This window comes from Astatotilapia calliptera, chromosome 7 (assembly GCF_900246225.1).
Source record: "Astatotilapia calliptera chromosome 7, fAstCal1.2, whole genome shotgun sequence".
NCBI classification, from domain to species: Eukaryota; Metazoa; Chordata; class Actinopteri; order Cichliformes; family Cichlidae; genus Astatotilapia; species Astatotilapia calliptera.
The window spans coordinates 23,003,228-23,020,519 of record NC_039308.1 but is presented as its reverse complement, the minus strand read 5'-3'; the positions used below and the strand labels follow the sequence as shown (position 1 = coordinate 23,020,519).

The following is a 17,292-nucleotide window of genomic DNA, read 5'->3' as shown; positions in this document are numbered from 1 at the left end:
AACTAACCACAGTTTTTTGGCACACACATATGACTCAGACCCAACATCACATTGTTACTGTGAGTTTCTGAGCCTTTTGCAGTGCTGTACATTTACACTGGTATGGTGAAAACAATATTATAACATGTTAAGAGCAACTAAATCCAAGACGTGGCATCTTACAGCTCAGGTGTATGCCTAAGAATGATTATATTTAGTCCTGATTGTTTTAGTCATACCTATATATGAGTACTAATAATAACTTTCTGTATTTATTCTCAGATGATCCATAAATGTAATGTCAACTTTCCAGTCCTTAAAATACACTTTAACTGCCCTTTGGGGATAATTTGACTTCTTGCTCTTAAAAGATTTCAGATATTTCCTCATTAATAAATTCATTAGTAAAGTTCCACCTCAGATGCCTGGTTGATTTATGAATCTCAAGCTCGGTTCATTATTTGTTCAGCATATCACCCTTGTTGCCCAGATTCATCTGTGCATGTGAAATTCCTCACAACCACTCCACTGCGTCAGTCTCTCAGTCTGTCGCTTTGTCCTGGCTGTAAACACGTCTTTAGTTTGTGGTAAACAACAGTTTGTCTCACACGTTTATCGCGTTATTGTTCTCGATTTGATCTCATCTTTTCAAGTCAATCTTGGGTTCAGAAAGTGAACGTAACACTGTTGTTTACTGTGTTACTCTGAATGTACGTGCTGTTCCCTCACGCAACCCAAGGCTGTAGTTTCTTTGGACAAAGAGCACCAGTATGTGACAAGACTGCAGAGGCCTCTGCTGAATAACCTTGCTTCCAGAGTCATTCACCAACAACTTGCCACAGACACTCCAGAGATATAAATACAAATGATTAGCATTATCCCCTCCATGTCCCGGGCAACCGAGGAGTAACTCCCAGCTCATCTCATAAATCATTCTCATCCTTTGGATCACTCTTACTGCCACGCAAGTGTTAAAATGACCCACCCGGGTATTTAAAGTGTGAGACTGGACCATGCAGATGCCAAAGAACGCCTTTCCTTGGACCTCCTGCGCACTTTCTGTTAGGCAATAAAAATACAGCTGCTCTGTTGTTTGGATCTTGGTGATCAGACGAGACTTGTTTGTCACAGTGGAGTGAAACTCTTTGCAGACCGGTTCCTTCATATTGATCTGATTTTCTAGGATATGGGTGAAGAAAATAAAATATTATCCCGTCCAATTTTCCGCCGAGATGTGGAATGGGATCCTTTTCCAAACTGGACACAGCCGAGCCGTATCTTTGCTCAGGATTTTGGTCTTCCACCCTTCCTGGAGCCCGGTGATCTGGACTGGCTAGACTGGGCGAAGAAGAGACTGGCATCTTTCTCATGGCCAGGGTACACACAAAGTCCCCTTCTCCCCCCATTTATTGGTATGCGACCCACAGACCAGAAGGGATTGAGACAACTGACAAGTGGAGTATCAGAGATCCAAACAGGGCCAAACAGCTGGAAGATTAATCTGGATGTTAATCACTTCTCACCTGAAGAGATCACAATCACAACCAAAGAGGGCTATTTACAAATATCAGGTAGTGTCAGTTTTTTTGATCATAAGATAGATTTATGATGAAATACGTGATGAAAAGTGTAAAAAACACTTTTGTTTGCTTCTTTTTCATTTCAAGGAACCCACGAAGAAAGACAGGATGAGCATGGACTGGTTTCAAGGTGCTTCACTCGTAAATACAAGTAGGTTGTCAGAGAACACTGTGAGTCATTTCTATTTATCTTTTCTTGGAAATTGGGAAATAGCTATAGTGATTTACTAATCAATCAATCAAGCCTTTATTTTTCACATGCAATGTTACACATACATGTTACCTGCAGTGAAAATTTGACCCCTTCCGACCATAAATGCATTACATCACATTGGGAAGACAGATCGGAAACAGGTAGGATGGTAAGAAAAACAATGAAATACAATACATGAGGGGAGACAAGGAGAAAAAGAACTCCTCTCAGACTGAGCTCCTACAGGAGAGCAGTTTGAGAACAGAAAAAAAACCCCACACCTCAGCACAGAGAAGCACATGAAACTTCATATCTTCACACCATAAAAACACGTGCGTATCGGGTATGGAGTTTGCCGATGTGGACAACAGCCCCATTAAAACATACATGCAAACATTAAGTATATAAGAGTTTTCCGTTCAGAGTTTTTATCATTCGAATGAGCTTGAAAGTCAATATTTAGTATGACTACCTTTATCTGTCTACACAGTTTGAAGCTTTCTGAGAATTTCTATAAGCAGTTTTAAGGAACAGTTCTCCAGGCTTCTTGAAGGACATTCAAAGCTCTTCTTTGGATGTTGGCTGCCTTTTGTTCTCTTCTCTGTTAACATGAGTCCACACTGCTTCAATAACATTTAGGTCCGGGCTCTGGTGAACACGCAAATCAACAGAAGGATCAGTTGCACCCGTTAGGTCCTACGTTTCGTCTCTGCTGGATTTTCCCCCTGTTTCTTAAGGACATCATTTTCAGATACCGGTCTTCTGCTTTAGACGGTGTTTTATGCTTGCCACTTCTTCTTTTGTCCTCCAGTTTTTCAATTTCCTCAACTTTTTTAAGGACACACTGCACACTAGGCTGAGATGTACCAGCTTAACAAAGGAAAAACTTTGAAAGACCTTCAGAAACTATTGGATGGCTATTGCTCAAGATCACTTTCAGAAATTATAAGAAAATCTGATTCCTTGGAAGGAAACTATAAAGAAATGAGGGGTGGCACAATACTTTTAAACAGTATGTATAGCTTACAGAAGGTGAGGATATCAACACATACACAGATGATTCTGCAGCAATAATAGAGTTTGTATATATATATATATAGGTTGTAATCTATTTAATTAGTCTCTCAAAATGTGTTAAACATATATATGTTACAAATACACTGTTCTGTTAGTTGCTTACCAACTTTCTTTTCATTTCATTAAGGTTGCCACAGGGGGTTGACTTGCAGCAGATCAGTTCATCCCTGTCTGCAGATGGAGTCCTGTCTGTAGAGGCCCCTGTGCCAGGGACCTCAAGCAGCATCCCAGGCAATGAGATTGTCATACCAGTTCAGATCAGACAGAAGCAGGATGAACAAAAGGATGAACCAGTGAGCAGAGCTTGATGTAGCTCAGGTTATGTGTAGCAACCTTTGCAGCACTGACCTAAAGAGAAAATGTAATTGTTCTAGCATTGCAAATTTACTAACCAGGCTGGTTTATTTCCACTAGAGAACATTTCATACTGTTCAACATAATAATGTGACACTTCATATGTTTTCAGATCAAGATTAGATTTATGAGTTTGACCTGAAACTTGATATGATGGTTTCTTGACGAAGCAGCATTATAAAGCTGTCCTGATATCACATAATCCCTAACAAATGAAAATAACAAACAAACATCATCCTCTGTTCATAAATGCATTCTTACTTTGGCAGATTGCAGGATTAAGAGAATTCAGTTTAATCTGTAGTAGCTGTGCTTCTTAAGGTATGCAGAAAATTCTTGTCAAACAGTCCACAAGAGGGCATTGAAGTTCTAGTTAGAGTCACATTAGGGAATTTATTTCCTCCTCATGAGACTTCTTTCATCATGTAGAGATTTATAAACAGCTCTTCTCTAAGACCACCTTTTTAGGGTACGCCTTCCAGGTTAGAAGCTTGTTGCACAGTATTCGTTTTTAAAAAGATTTATAATACATACATAAAACAACGAGCAAAAGCTACAAATAAAAAAATAAAATAAAGCTATTCATCAACACTAAATGGAAAAAGTGATGTGTAATGTTGCTTTTCTTCTCCAGTCCATTTAAGATAGGGCCATGCCAACTTAGGGTGAGTCAGGCTCTCCCCAAACGTAGCCAAGATTTGTCTGCTATGGGACTCTTACGGCAATGTGATGGCTCGCTGTGTGCAATTTGTGAGGCAATCTGTAGGGACATCCCCTAGCTCATACTGTGGGAGGACAGACTTACTTCTCTTTAATGGTCTACAGACCAAAAGGTTCATAGGAGACGAGCAGTGTTGCTCATAGACTCCATTTAAAATTCTCCATCAGTTCACAGCCTTCAGAGCTCGGCAATAATAGATCCCGACAACACGTGTGGTCATTGTCATGTTCTTGGTGATGTTGAGCTTGCTACAATAAATATTTCTGCACACATTTGGGTGTGACTTTTTTTTCCTGAATAAGAGTGGCAGTTTCATCTTGACTTGAAAGTGTCTAAAAAAGTCTGTCCCCATGCTGAAGTCAAGGGTGACATCTACTGTTGAAACAGAATACTACATGACAAATGTTTGGGGTGAAAAAACAGAAGGCACAGTGAAAGTACGAGATTTTGACATTTTTGTGAGCGTCATTTGATCAGTAGAAAGCGGCAAATCAAGTGTCACAAAGAAACAGATGAATGGCAGTCAGCATGCTTTTTCTGAAATAGAAAATACTGTTAATTATATGTACTTAAGATACAAATTGTGAAAAGAACTGTACATTTGCAAAGTCCTTTACTAGCATTTACTACCAATGTGTAAAGCCAGTTCAAAACTAGAGAAAGTCAACATTTAAAAAATAAAATTGAAATCGGCTGCCACTCATATTTGTTTTTACCATTTTTTAAAATACTTGAGTTTGGTTTCTGGCATGATTGTCTGTTAACTCCATCATGAGCATTATTGGAGGGAAGGGTAGATCCTGGGATTTACCCAGTGTTAATGCTAACATGTAGCTAATTTGGTAACAAAGTGCATGCGTAATTCAAATATTAAATATGATGCTAACTTTAGAAAAAACAAGCTAAAAACAGTTGAAACAAATCAGCCAAATCTTTGGGGTCTTTTACCAATAAACTCTAAAAGTTGTTTCAGCTGCTCCCTTGTCATAGGCATGCTTGATTTGGCAGTTTTACACCAGATGTCCTTCCTGACGCAACCCGTTTGGAGTTTCCAAAGTGGAAGTAAACTATTGACCTTTTGCTTTCTAAGCAAATTTATCAACCACTAAACCACTGGAAGCATCTGCAAATGAACAGGAAAAAATGTCTCTCATCTTTCACTTCTTTCACACATGGCAGCCACACCCCTAACAGTGCATAATGCTAGCTAGCTTGATTAGCAAAGTGCATTCATAAACTGTATGGTTACAATGCACAGACACATTAGTGTTTAACAGGCTTATAAAAAGTAAAAACTTCCTGGATGGTCTGTAGCATGTATCAAGCCCTAGTATTAGTATAAAGGTCATAACACCTGCCAGTGTTAGGGCACGTGTCAGTCATTTGTTTTAACCATTTCTTTATTGTTTTTTCAGACCTAGAAGATAAAGGTACGCAAAACCAACTGAACAATGGTCGGAGGCTCACATATAAACTAGGATACATTATTACTTGAATTAAAAGTGTTCATAGTACAACTGTTATTGTTAATATGCAGGACCAAAAAGGATTCAATATAACTTTGCGATTAGACTGATAATTGGTAAGCAAATTTTCTGAAAGACACCTGCTCTATCTACATCTGCTGTATTTCTAAGTGTATCCCTTTAGCCACCTATTGAATATTGGAGGTGTCTCAGACTTCCAGGATTGTATCAGAATTTTGTTGGTGGCTGACAGCATGATAAGAAAATTACTTCAAAAAGTCTGTCCGTTAGGCTGAACAAACGGCTGAGACAAGGTTCCTAGATTGGTTGAAGATTTCAGACACATAGTTAAAGTGATCATCTCCACACTCTCTATCACCAGCCTTAGAGTTGTTATGAGGGGAAAACTACTCACAGAGGCCAAAACTGATTTCTTTACCAGGTGGTAATCATGCCTTTAAATGCTCTAAAGTTGAATATTTTAACACGGGAGCCCATGGGGATCGACTCACTTCTGGAGCCAGCCTCCAGTGGCCACTAGCGGAACTGCAGTTTCTGGCGCCTCTTCTCTGGAAGGTTGCTCCTTCAGCACCACGGAGAGGGACCCCCACCCACCCCCAAATCTATGCCCTCTGTCTCCCTCCAGCATCCACATGGAGTACTGGCAGGAATAATAGCACCCATCAGTGTTTTTCGTTACTCTACCTATACTGCAAATTACAGACAGCTACAGAATTGTTGCAATAATTAACATAATTAATCATTTACTTCCGATGAAATAAAATCAGACAGTTTTATTCAAAAGGCGTAAAAGTCATTATAGAATTTTAATGCTGTCTAATGCCCCACTGTCTCTTCATTATGATTTCAAGAAGATGCTCTGATGATAATAACTGATGCGAGTACCTTTACGAACACCTGCATATGCATGTTTGAACATCTCTTCTTGTGTGAAATGACTTCACCAGTGTTGAGATGTGCCAGTAGTATTGTGGTGTCTCTTTAAAGGAAGGGGGAGTGTAGAAGAGGGACAGAGCAAAGAGATGAATAGAAGGCACCAGAACCACCTACCATGACCAAGTGCGCTGTAAATGTAGGACAGAAATTCGAGTGGAATACAAACGGATCGTCGGGCGACATATTCGAGGGAAAACCATGTTTGGATGTGCCTTATCTGATTCAAAGCATTTCAAATATGGCACTACATGCGACCACAGGAACGCAGGGAAACTATATTTCCTCCCAAACATCTCTGGCATTGTGAAACGGAAAAGAAGAGTGGCTGTAAAAGACATCTCTGTGCCGTCTTTCTCCGATTATCATCAATGGTAGGCATTGCATAATTCACCCGTATCCACCGGAGCCATTCGGTTCCTCCTCTTTGGAAAGAGGGGGACGCCAGAAAAAAAAAAGAAAAAAAAAGAGCGACTTCATCTAGTGGCTGCCTTCTCGGTGCTGCCTGCAATTGTTTGGCAATGCCCTTTTCTCTCTTAGCAAGGACTTGCAGCCAGTAGCGGGGGAACAAGCAGGGGAAGGATGCATTTAAGGCTGGATTTGTGCTGCATTCAGGGCGATTCGGCAGTAATAGCGGCTCTAGCAGAAACAGCGAGTGCGGAGGGCCTGGGAAGTACCCAGCCCCACTATCTCCCCCTTTTCCTCCCTCCCTGCAGGACCATGCTTGCGTGAGGGATGAGGCTGTGCACAGGGACACCAGGCCAGAGCTGCGGCCTACTTCTCGCAAGAGCCGGTCTCTCGACTGCAAGATCTGTGAACACATTGCCACCATCAAATCAGCATCTTTGGTACGCAACTCCCTCTCACCGCCGTTTGCGTAGAGCAAATAATACTGACAATAATAACAATAAAAATACGAGTGTGTTTGCGCGTGCGTGTGTGCGCTAGCTTGTGTGTGCGTGCTTGGCGGCGCGAGGATGAGGAGGGAGGGAAGGGATGTCTGTGTTCTCAGCTGTACATCTGTAGTCATGGCAACCAGATCCTGTTAATGGATGTCATTTTTTCCATCCTCAGCTTCCCTCTCTGCCCCTGCTTTGAAGTGTGTGTATTGCGTTTATGTGTAATCCATGTAAATGACTGTTTGATGTCTTTTACCAGTGAGATTTAGTTTATTTGCTTTTTTTTTTTCTCGCTGATTGTAAAAGGTTGAATTTTCTCTCAGTCATCTTAGATTGTTGTGCTGATTCCTGAATAGTGGCATCTTACAAATTTCGGATGATTAAACAAACAAACAAAAAGATGTTGTTATGGATTTTTGCTGATCTGGCTTCTGATTGCTTTTTAGTTTGCAGTTTGTATTTTCTGTACGATGTGTGGCTTCATGTTTCTGGCTGCTCGATTTCTTTCACTTCCTGCTTCCCATATTCTTCCATGTAGGGCATCAGGTAGATCGAGGAGCATGAGCAGGACTTTGAGCTGCGGGTGCAGATGTCTGGGTATAAGCGCATGCGGCGACAGCACCAGAAGCAGCTGATCGCCCTGGAGAACAGGCTAAAGGCCGAGATGGATGAGCATAGGCTCCGGCTGCAGAAGGAATTGGAGACACATGCGAACAACACTTACATTGAGCTGGAAAGACTGGCCAAACGCCATGTTGCTCAAACAGACAAAGAGGTACAGCCTCAGCAGCAGGTGTTATTTGTGAATGAGATGAAAACTAAAGAGTGATGTAACTCACTCTGAGCTGCACTTGTGTCTACGTAAGGAAGGGATTCTATAAAAAGGTGATAATCTGATTATTTGAATGTGTCTTCACAGATGAAGTCAGTTGCAGCAGAAGAGAGGAGGATCCAGCAGCAGATTGTTGCTCAGCAAAAGAAAGAGCTGACTTCTTTCTTAGAAAACCAGAAAAAGGAATACAGGCTTTGCAAAGACAAGATCAAGGAAGTAAATATCATCAACAAATAAGTTTATGAAGTTGCACGCGAAGCATGTGTTCTTTGAGAAAATCTTCGCTTTGTCCAAAGTCCATTCACACGGTTTGTGCTGCGTTGCAGGAGATGGACAATGACCCTTGTATACCCAAGGAGGAAAAGCAGGAGCGTCTGTCGAGGCACAAAGAAACAATGCAGCGCTCTCAGGCTGAGGAGGAAGCTCACCTGCTGGCCCAGCAGAGGCTGGTGTACGATCGCAGCTGCAGGGCTCTGAAACGCCGGAGTCTGCTCAGGAAACATGAGTTTGAACAAGAGCAACTGAGAGAGGTACAGTAATACAATATCCTGATGTTACGTAACATTGTGTGCCACCAAGACTGTGAATGAGAGGGAGGATGGTGTAACAGTGAAGCTGCAGAGAGAAGAGCAGAGGGTAGATGAGTGTAAATGCCTGGGGTCAACCATCCAAAGCAACGGACAGAGAGGTGAAGAAGAGAGTGCAAGCAGGGTGGAGTGGGTGGAGATGAGTGTGAGAGGTGATTTGTGACAGAAGGATAGCAGCGAGAAAGAAAAGGAAGGTTTACAAGATGAAAGCACGACTTGCTGTGATGTATGGTTTGGAAACATTGGAGCTGAAGACGTTAAGATTTTCACTGGGAATGACCGAGATGCACAGGATTAGCAATGAGTACATCAGTGGGAACGCTCAGGTTGAGCAGTTTGGAGACAAAGTTAGAGAGGCAGTCAAGCTTGAGAGGGTTTGGACATCTCAATCTTGCAATGCAGGAAGTGAGGTCCACAGAGGAAGTGAAAGAGGACACGCAAAGGGGTGGTGTGACAGAGGAGGATACCAGGGATCGGGTAGGAAGGAAGACGATCCACTCTGACGACCCTTAAAGGGAGCAGCCGAAAGAAGAAGACTATACCACCATGAAACAGCGTTCACAGTCACCCGCTTTTGGGATGATTGTTTCTGTTTTCAGAAGCTTTGTGGACACAACAACTTTTTGTAGCTTGAAGGAAGCAACTAAGAGTTATTTTTACTGTTAGTAATTTCTTGGATAATGTATACTTATTTACATTAATGACAATTATAGATCATAGGATATCATTCATAAAGGGATATCTGCTGGTGCACTCACCAACGGTATAAAAACTCTGAGGCATTAATTTAACAATTAATGATAACAACCAAGAAAAGGTTAAAAAACTCAAAACTCCAGGTGTTGTACAGAGTGCAAGGGTTTTTCTTCCACAGTGGAAAAGGGTTTCCCAGGGAAGTACTGGCATTGTAACTGCATGTCACTTACATAGTTTTCATGTATTTCAGCAAAGAGAAACACATGGAGATAAATAGAAGTTTTAACATTAAATCAAAAATAATAAAAATTTAAAAAGAAAAAGAAGAAAACCTGTATTAAGAAATATGACAAATTAATACTGTCTTTCAAAATGGTCCATTTTCGTGTCCCAGGAGCTGAACAAGAAGAGGACCCAGAAAGAGATGGAACATGCCCTGATGATCCGGCAGGATGAGTCCACCCAGGACCTGGAGCGCAGGCAGCTGCAGATGCTCCAGAAGCTGCGCATCGAACTCATGCGGCTGCAGCACCAGACAGAGCTTGAAAACCAGGAGGAGTACAATAACCGTCGGCAAAGGGAACTGCACAGAAAACACACTCTGGAGCAACGACAGCAGCCCAGAAACCTCAAGGTGCCCGAGATTTACTCTTTGCTGCTATTCTGTGTGGTGGAGAGTTTACATCCCATGAACATCTACATAATAACCTGATGAAGTCATGCGTTTACGCTGAAGCTCTGCAAGTGCTGTGCAATGCATTCATAGCATTCAACTTGACTGAAATATTTAGCCTGGTAGTCACCTGTAGAAAACCATTAAACACGTTGCCATGAGAACTGCTTCCTCCAAAACATGCGTGTTCACAAGTTTAAATCTCGTCTCTCTTTATCTAATAGCACAGTGGTCAGAAGCCCACTTATGACAATAAATGTTCAAGGGCGCTGCAAACAAATTATTTATTTATTCATACAACTTTATTTTGTATACTTTGAAAGGGTAGACTGAGCAGTCTTCAGGCTTTGAATCCACAAGCCTAATCATTCAGTTGAGTTATGAACAACCAACTGAACCAGCTTTAAATTTAAATATACCAAGAAAAGAGCACGAGACTAACATTCAATCATTATCTCTGTTGCAGACACTGGAGATGCAGATCAAAAAACAGTTTCAGGACACATGTAAGGTGCAGAATAAGCAGTACAAGGCTCTTAGGAACCATCAGCTAGAGGTGTCTCCCAAAGGTGACCATAAAACCATCCTGAAGGCCCTAAAAGAGGAGCAGACACGCAAGTTGGCCATACTGGCTGAGCAGTACGAGAAGAGCATCAACGAGATGATGGCTTCACAAGCGGTACGCAGCAGTTTGTTATAAACAGTTGAAACGGGGCTCGTTCGTCAACACAAGAGCCTGGAATTTCAACAGCCACACTCGCTGATGTTTGTCGCTAACTCTGTCTCGCCGTGTTTCTAGATGCGATTAGAAGCGGAGCAGGAAACGGAGTGCCAAGCTCTGAAGCAGCAGCTGAAGCAAGAGATGGAACTCCTGGACGCTTACCAGAAAAAAACCAAGTCACAGATGGAGACCCAACATGAGCGCGAGCAGCAGAAACTTGAGCAGAAGGTCTCCATACGGAGAGCGCACCTTGAACAGAAGGTACATTTAGCATCAAAGCTATTCTAAAATAAATCCAGCATGATACCATATTCTATGAAAATGATGCCAGATAGGTAGGTAGATAGATCTGCGTCCAGAGAGACGATTTATCAGCTGACAACAGCATAACAGTGGCGCTCTAGTTTGTAGTCAAGTGCACCGTGGACATGGTAAATATGCTTATTGTTTTATTCATAATATAGGAAAGCCATGACATGGCAGGGCTCTAATGATGACAGCGTTGTTCTGTTCACCACTTTTGGTTCAAACTGAAAGATCATAAAAAGTAATTTCATAACATCTTGTGGAGATAATTTGGTGGTTGTTTTGAGTCTTCTTCTAATGACACTGTGAAACTGCCTTTATAGTTTTGAATGAAGTACTGTTTTAGATAGTTAAACCTGGGTCACACATTCCTGCCTCCTCAGGCCAAGGAGGAAATTCTCTGGTTTTTATTTGTCTGATACTTGAAATGACAAAATGCCACACACTGTACATAAATGACGGCATCTGGATTCTCTTTTTTGCTAACTGAAGTTTCTCATTTTGTCTGTTGGTGTTTTACTTTTTTGAAAACAGACAACACAAGTGAGCAGTGAAAAGATAAGAAGACACTACACAGACACATGTATCCCCTCCATTATCATCTATTTTACAATAACTTGGACCATAATTTGTAAAATAAACATCATGCTGAGGTGCAGTCCAGGGTTAGGCTGATAAAACAAAATAAATCCATCAAGTGGGCAGTGATAGAATTATTTTCATGTTTAAGAAAAGAAGTCTTCAGATTACACTTTGCTAAAAAACATCACAAAGAACCTGCACAGTGCTGAAAATCATATAAAACGGATGAAACCAAGATTAACCTTTACCAGAATGATGGGAAGAGAAAAGTGTGGGTGAGTGAGAGAAACAGCTCATGATTCAAAGCAGTCCACATCTTCTGTCACTCATGGTGAAGCCAGTGTTATAATACGTGCATGTAAGGCTGCGTAGCACTGGGTCACTAATGTTTATTGATGATGTGACTGCTGATAGAAGTAGCAGAAGGAATTCTGAAATGTCCAGATCTATACCCAGCATGGGACCCAGAGTTTCCAGTTTTTGGACCTTTAAGGACCTTCTTTCGTTTTTCTGTTTGCTTCTTAGATTGCTTAATATCTACATTTTGATTTACAAATACTTCCTTACTTTTATGAATCTTCAATTCTGGGTTCCAATATGTTTTTTGTTCCCCCATTATGCCCTATCTCCTCCTATGCCTTCTTCCCATGTCTAGTTTAATCTAGTTTCGTTTACTTTTTCATTTCCTATGTGTTTTTTTTTGTGTGATTTGTTTTGTTTTTCTTTCCTCCTTTGGTCGTGTTGTCTTGATTGTCTACACTGCCTTCAATGGGCAAGTGTTTCACTACCCAACAGTTTTCTGATATTAAATATGAACCTGAAGCCAAAAAGACCCATAAAGACCCAGTTTTTCATCAAAGGAACAAAAATATGAATTTTAATGGAAATGTAGTAATAGGTTTCTGCAACATCTTTATATACAGTAAACATGTTGAAATTACTGACAACAATTATGATGCAACAGCTGAATTTTTTTGCGGTTGATTCTGATTTCCAGTTTTCCTCCTACTCCTACTTTTTTTCCAATTCAATTTCTTACTAAGAACTATGATTGACGGCATATATGAGGAAAAATAAAATTTTCTTCAGTACAGGATATTGTAATTATAATAAAAGAAATGATTCAATTTTCAATTTTGAGGCGAATTCAATTCCCCTCAAAGTGCAGTAAGTTACGGGATCTTCACCTTTACATATTTGACCTTACCAAAAAAAAAAAAGCAGATACAGTGGATTTATGTAACAAAACTTACATTATTTTTCACTATGTTTATAACTTAACCATTTACGAGGACGTCAACGTTTTTCTTTTTTTCACTCATGGCAGCTTTGATCCTTTGCTCATACCGAGGCAGCTGGATTCCAAGTTTTGGATAGCTTTAGCTCCTTTGCATATAGGCAACATTTAACCAGTGCTTGTTGCATCTCCAACCATAATGCCATTACAGATTAAAAAAAATAGGTAAAATGAATCTAATTCCATTTACCATGCTGTGTTTTCATTGCAGATTGAGGAGGAACTGGCTGCACTTCAGAAGGAACGTACCGAACGGATTAAGCACTTGTTGGAACGTCAGGACAGAGAAATTAATGCTTTTGACACAGAAAGTAGAAGCCTCGGCTTTGGAAGCCTGGGATCTATAGACTTCCCCAAAGAAGACAACAGATGAAAGTGGATTTATCTCTAAAGGACAACATATCCGTGCCCTTTTCACGTCCACTTGACCGTTTGTCCCACCCAGGGTGACAAAACTGGATTACTTTTCATTGCTCTTAGATATTGCATCTTTGAATTGGGGTGTTGCGTGCAATGAGAGCCTCTTTTGTGAAACTTTAAAGGGGGGGGGGGGGGGGTAAAACAAAAGAATCTACACAACAACGTGTCAATAAAAGTCAAACCTAGTCAGTGTAACTCAAAAGCCTATGTGTCTGAAATAAAAGACTCTTTCCTCCATGCCATTTTCTCCTTTTGGTATGAATTGAATAAATCAGGAAATTTTAGTAAAATGGGCACTTTGGTATGTTTAAGTAGAAACCCATCTTGTTCATATGAGGCTTAATGTGTGTTACATGGAGGGACATTGTGGAATGTGAGCTACGGATTCCCCCGTGGTGTTAAGCTGCTTTGTTTCGGTTTTGTTTTGTTTTTTACTAGTTTCATTTTGTTCTCTTTATTTTATTCTCTGAATGTGAATATTACTGTATGGGGTCACTGGATAGTCAGAGTTTTTTTTTATTTTTATTTTCCCGTCATACTTCCATTTTGTGCTTATGCATACAGTATACTGTGGACCCTCACTTTTCTAGGCAGTTCTGATCTTTTCTTTCATTTGATATGTAGACTCGATTGGCATAAGCTTGATCAGCCCATTTATCTTATCACAACTCAAGATCCCACTTGGTAAAACTGCTTATTATTGCATGCACTTTAAGGACAAATTCAGGTTGTGAAGTGAAGCATGAATCTGTCAGAGATTTTAGCTGTTTGTAAATAAAAGTGGTCATAGCATTTTTTTAGGCCTATGGATACTGGACATAAGCGCCATATTTGATATGATAATTTTCACAAATGCCTTTATTTAAGTTGTGCCTGAAGCAGATTTTAGTTACGTGTTTGTTATATCTATATTTTACCTACTGAGGCCGGCACCATTTTTGTTTTTGAGTTCATCTAAACTTGTGAATCATTTAATGTTCACTAATCAAAGTTCTTGTAAAGGAAAATGGTGAGAATTGTGCTGTATAATTTTTGATATCAATATTTGTACATGAGAACATAGCTAGAATATACAGAGACACTCGTCTGTTACTGATACCAGAGTCTAATGATAAAGATTTTGCTTCGTTTTCTTTCGTTTTATAATATAGAGAAATGGTCATACAATAGCTCAATATATTGCTAAGTCAAATCACTAGACTTTGAGATTGTAAAGATGGAGGTGAATGGAACCACAGACTTTATATATCAGTATCAGCGACGCCACAACAGCAGACAACAGCATGTGGGTCTGGATTGCATTCTCCTTATTACTGTCTAATGATAAGATTTACATCTTTTTTTGCCATCTTTGTTATGGTCATTGAACAGGTTGCACAATTATTCCATTTCTACTGAATGGAAGGGTAATTGTTTGGTGCTTAATTTCTAATGCCACTTTTAGCCTTGTGGGTTTTGTCTCGGAGAGACGATTGATTTTTACAAAATGTAAAGCATTTTGAACCCCACCCCCGCCCCCACTCTGAGTCAAAACACTACTATGTTTTTCAAACACTCATGACATATTTAGAGTACCCCATGCAGTGAAACCCTCTTAAAAGAAAATTAAGTATATGTATGGAAAAATAAATGCTATTTTATCATGGGACAGTTTTTGGAACATTGTTTAATGTGGTGGTCTTGAATGCAACCCTGTTACATTTTTTCTTTTCTTTTCACGTCAGAGCCACAACTTGTATTAATGTTTGGTTATGTTCCTCACAGGGCTGAACGCTAGAAGACGCGCCCCGGGGTACAGCAGACGAACGCGATGGCATTCAGCGTCGGAACGCAATAGCACTTAAATGCTCTTGTTTTACACCTAAAATTCTGAATTTGTTTTCTAAGGTCGAACGGCTCCACTAAGATTTACAGTCTTTGACGTTTTCATGAACTTTCTGAAATTTGATGACAGCATTTCTCATATGCAGTAAGGCCTTTTGTCTTGGTCATGTGTAACTGAAAGCTTTGTGGACACAATTTTTTTAAAAAGTGCTGTTGGGGTGCTTGAATAAGTTTGTTTGTGAGCTGCAAAACAATTACAATTTGTGTGACTTTTATGTTACTAGAAAGATGTATTTAGTTAGAATAAAGGGGACTTTCCTAAAGAACTTTATTCACCATTTCCTGTGCAGTTCAAAGACAAAAATAAAAGAGATTCTGTTGAAAACAAGGACTCTCAATTATCATCCTGCATCTCATGTCAGAGTGCATTTCTTATCATTTGTGGTTAAATTTTCTTGTAAAGCTTTGTCATGTGGTGCAAATCGTCTCACTTTTGCTTTTCTTAGTGCATTATAACCACAGTGACCTACATCAAATCAAATAAAACGCTGTTTATCATAATTTACTGTAGGTTGCAAGCATGCAAACACACATTTGTTAACTTGTGAAAACAGAAACCTGAAGTTGGAGCAAGAAGTGAGAGAGAAGTTGCACTGCAGAGCGTCCAGGTTCCTCACGTTTCAGGGAAAGCCTGCTTGATTTAGGTAGTGAGTGTGGTTTATTTTTTAGCATGCCTCTACTTTATATGTGAGCAGGAATCTCACTGTAGTTTCCTTGAACTGCCGACATCTGTTGCAGCAGTTGCCAGTCTCGCCGCAACCCCTCTTTAATCCCCTGGGGTAACTGGAAACCCCCTGAAGGTGGCAAAAGAGTGGTTAGATTTTACCTGAAGTAGTGCTGACAGGGATGTGGCGCATTGAGTTCCCCCTCATTTTTCTCAAGTAGTCAGTAGTTCAGCAATAATACATCTAGGGTATTGAAACCAAAATGTGATAATCAACAGAAAACAAAGGGATGGTGCCAGCTCATAATGAGGTTTTTTCACTTTCAGTGAAAAGTTTACCTGTTGCTTTTACCTCAGAGGAGATTGCCACTTTTCTGTCCTGCAGACCTGCAGTCTGACCTGCAGTCTGACCTCTGACCTGCAGTCTGACCTGCAGTCTGACCTGCAGTCTGACCTGCAGTCTGACCTGCAGTCTGACCTGCAGTCTGACCTAAAATGAAACCTAGTGATGCAGATAGTGAGCCAAAAAGACGTCATTGGGTGTCTCCAAGCAGAAGTGTTGGGGGATGACTGTACGATTAGCAACAACAACAAAAACAAAAAAAGCCCAGTTTATGTTATTTTCATATTTTCCCATCCTGCGAGATGTCTAATGTTTACTCATAAATCTCTGGAAGACACGCCACACTAGCATGTCACAGTGAGATCATCCAGTGTTAAAGTCAGCCCATGCAACAGATTGCATGCTTTACCTAAGCAGGCCCAGTCCTTTTACGCACTCAGAAAATTTGTGATTGAGAAATGTGACCTGTTTCCTGTGACCCTGCCGGCTTCCTGTGCAAACACCCGCTTGAAAACATTGTTGCAAAAAGACACGTGGTCTTAGGAGGGGATTTAGGAGTAAGAGATGAAATTCAGGAGAACTATTTACCAAATTTAACAGAAGGTAGAAAAAAACCCACAATATGAAACAGCTTTCAAAATCCCCCCTCACATTTGTGGTCCAAACAAAAATAACATTTCCTCAGCACTTACCTTAGAATTTGTTGGTTATGTCAGAGTGAACTTTGCCAGGTAGCAGCAGGACACTTTAGTCATGTGGTTTTGTTTTTGAATCATTGGGGTCATGCCTGCGCCAGCGAAGCCACTGAAAGCTAAACACAAACTGAAAGATCCTGAGTAATATCAGACTCCTCCTGCGTGAATGCCTATACATAGAAAATAAGAAACGTTAAGTTTCTTTTCAGATCTATAAAACAAACAAACAAACAAAAAAATTATCAACACCCAGCTTTGCACAGACAGTGATGAGCTCACTTTTACCTCCACACACCGACAAGTTTCTCACCCTTGCCATTTAAAGAGTGGTAGGAAGCAATTTGGTGAGCATGTGTGAAAAGTGTAGGT

General features: G+C 40.4%; 2 protein-coding genes across 2 annotated transcripts; both read left to right on the top strand.

Annotated features, from left to right (window-relative positions):
• Positions 1–53: 53 nt before the first annotated feature.
• On the top strand, positions 54–4,176 carry LOC113025755 (heat shock protein beta-1-like). Its single transcript, XM_026173879.1, has 3 exons — positions 54–1,550; positions 1,647–1,710; positions 2,957–4,176. Exons 1-3 carry the CDS (start codon positions 1,166–1,168, stop codon positions 3,135–3,137), a joined length of 630 nt encoding a protein of 209 aa, XP_026029664.1. The 5' UTR covers positions 54–1,165; the 3' UTR covers positions 3,138–4,176.
• A 2,120-nt stretch (positions 4,177–6,296) lies between these two features.
• Positions 6,297–15,560, top strand: taok3b (TAO kinase 3b). Its single transcript, XM_026173861.1, has 8 exons — positions 6,297–7,172; positions 7,762–7,998; positions 8,143–8,271; positions 8,382–8,585; positions 9,733–9,972; positions 10,478–10,690; positions 10,811–10,993; positions 13,129–15,560. Exons 2-8 carry the CDS (start codon positions 7,813–7,815, stop codon positions 13,288–13,290), a joined length of 1,317 nt encoding a protein of 438 aa, XP_026029646.1. The 5' UTR covers positions 6,297–7,172; positions 7,762–7,812; the 3' UTR covers positions 13,291–15,560.
• Positions 15,561–17,292: the final 1,732 nt, after the last annotated feature.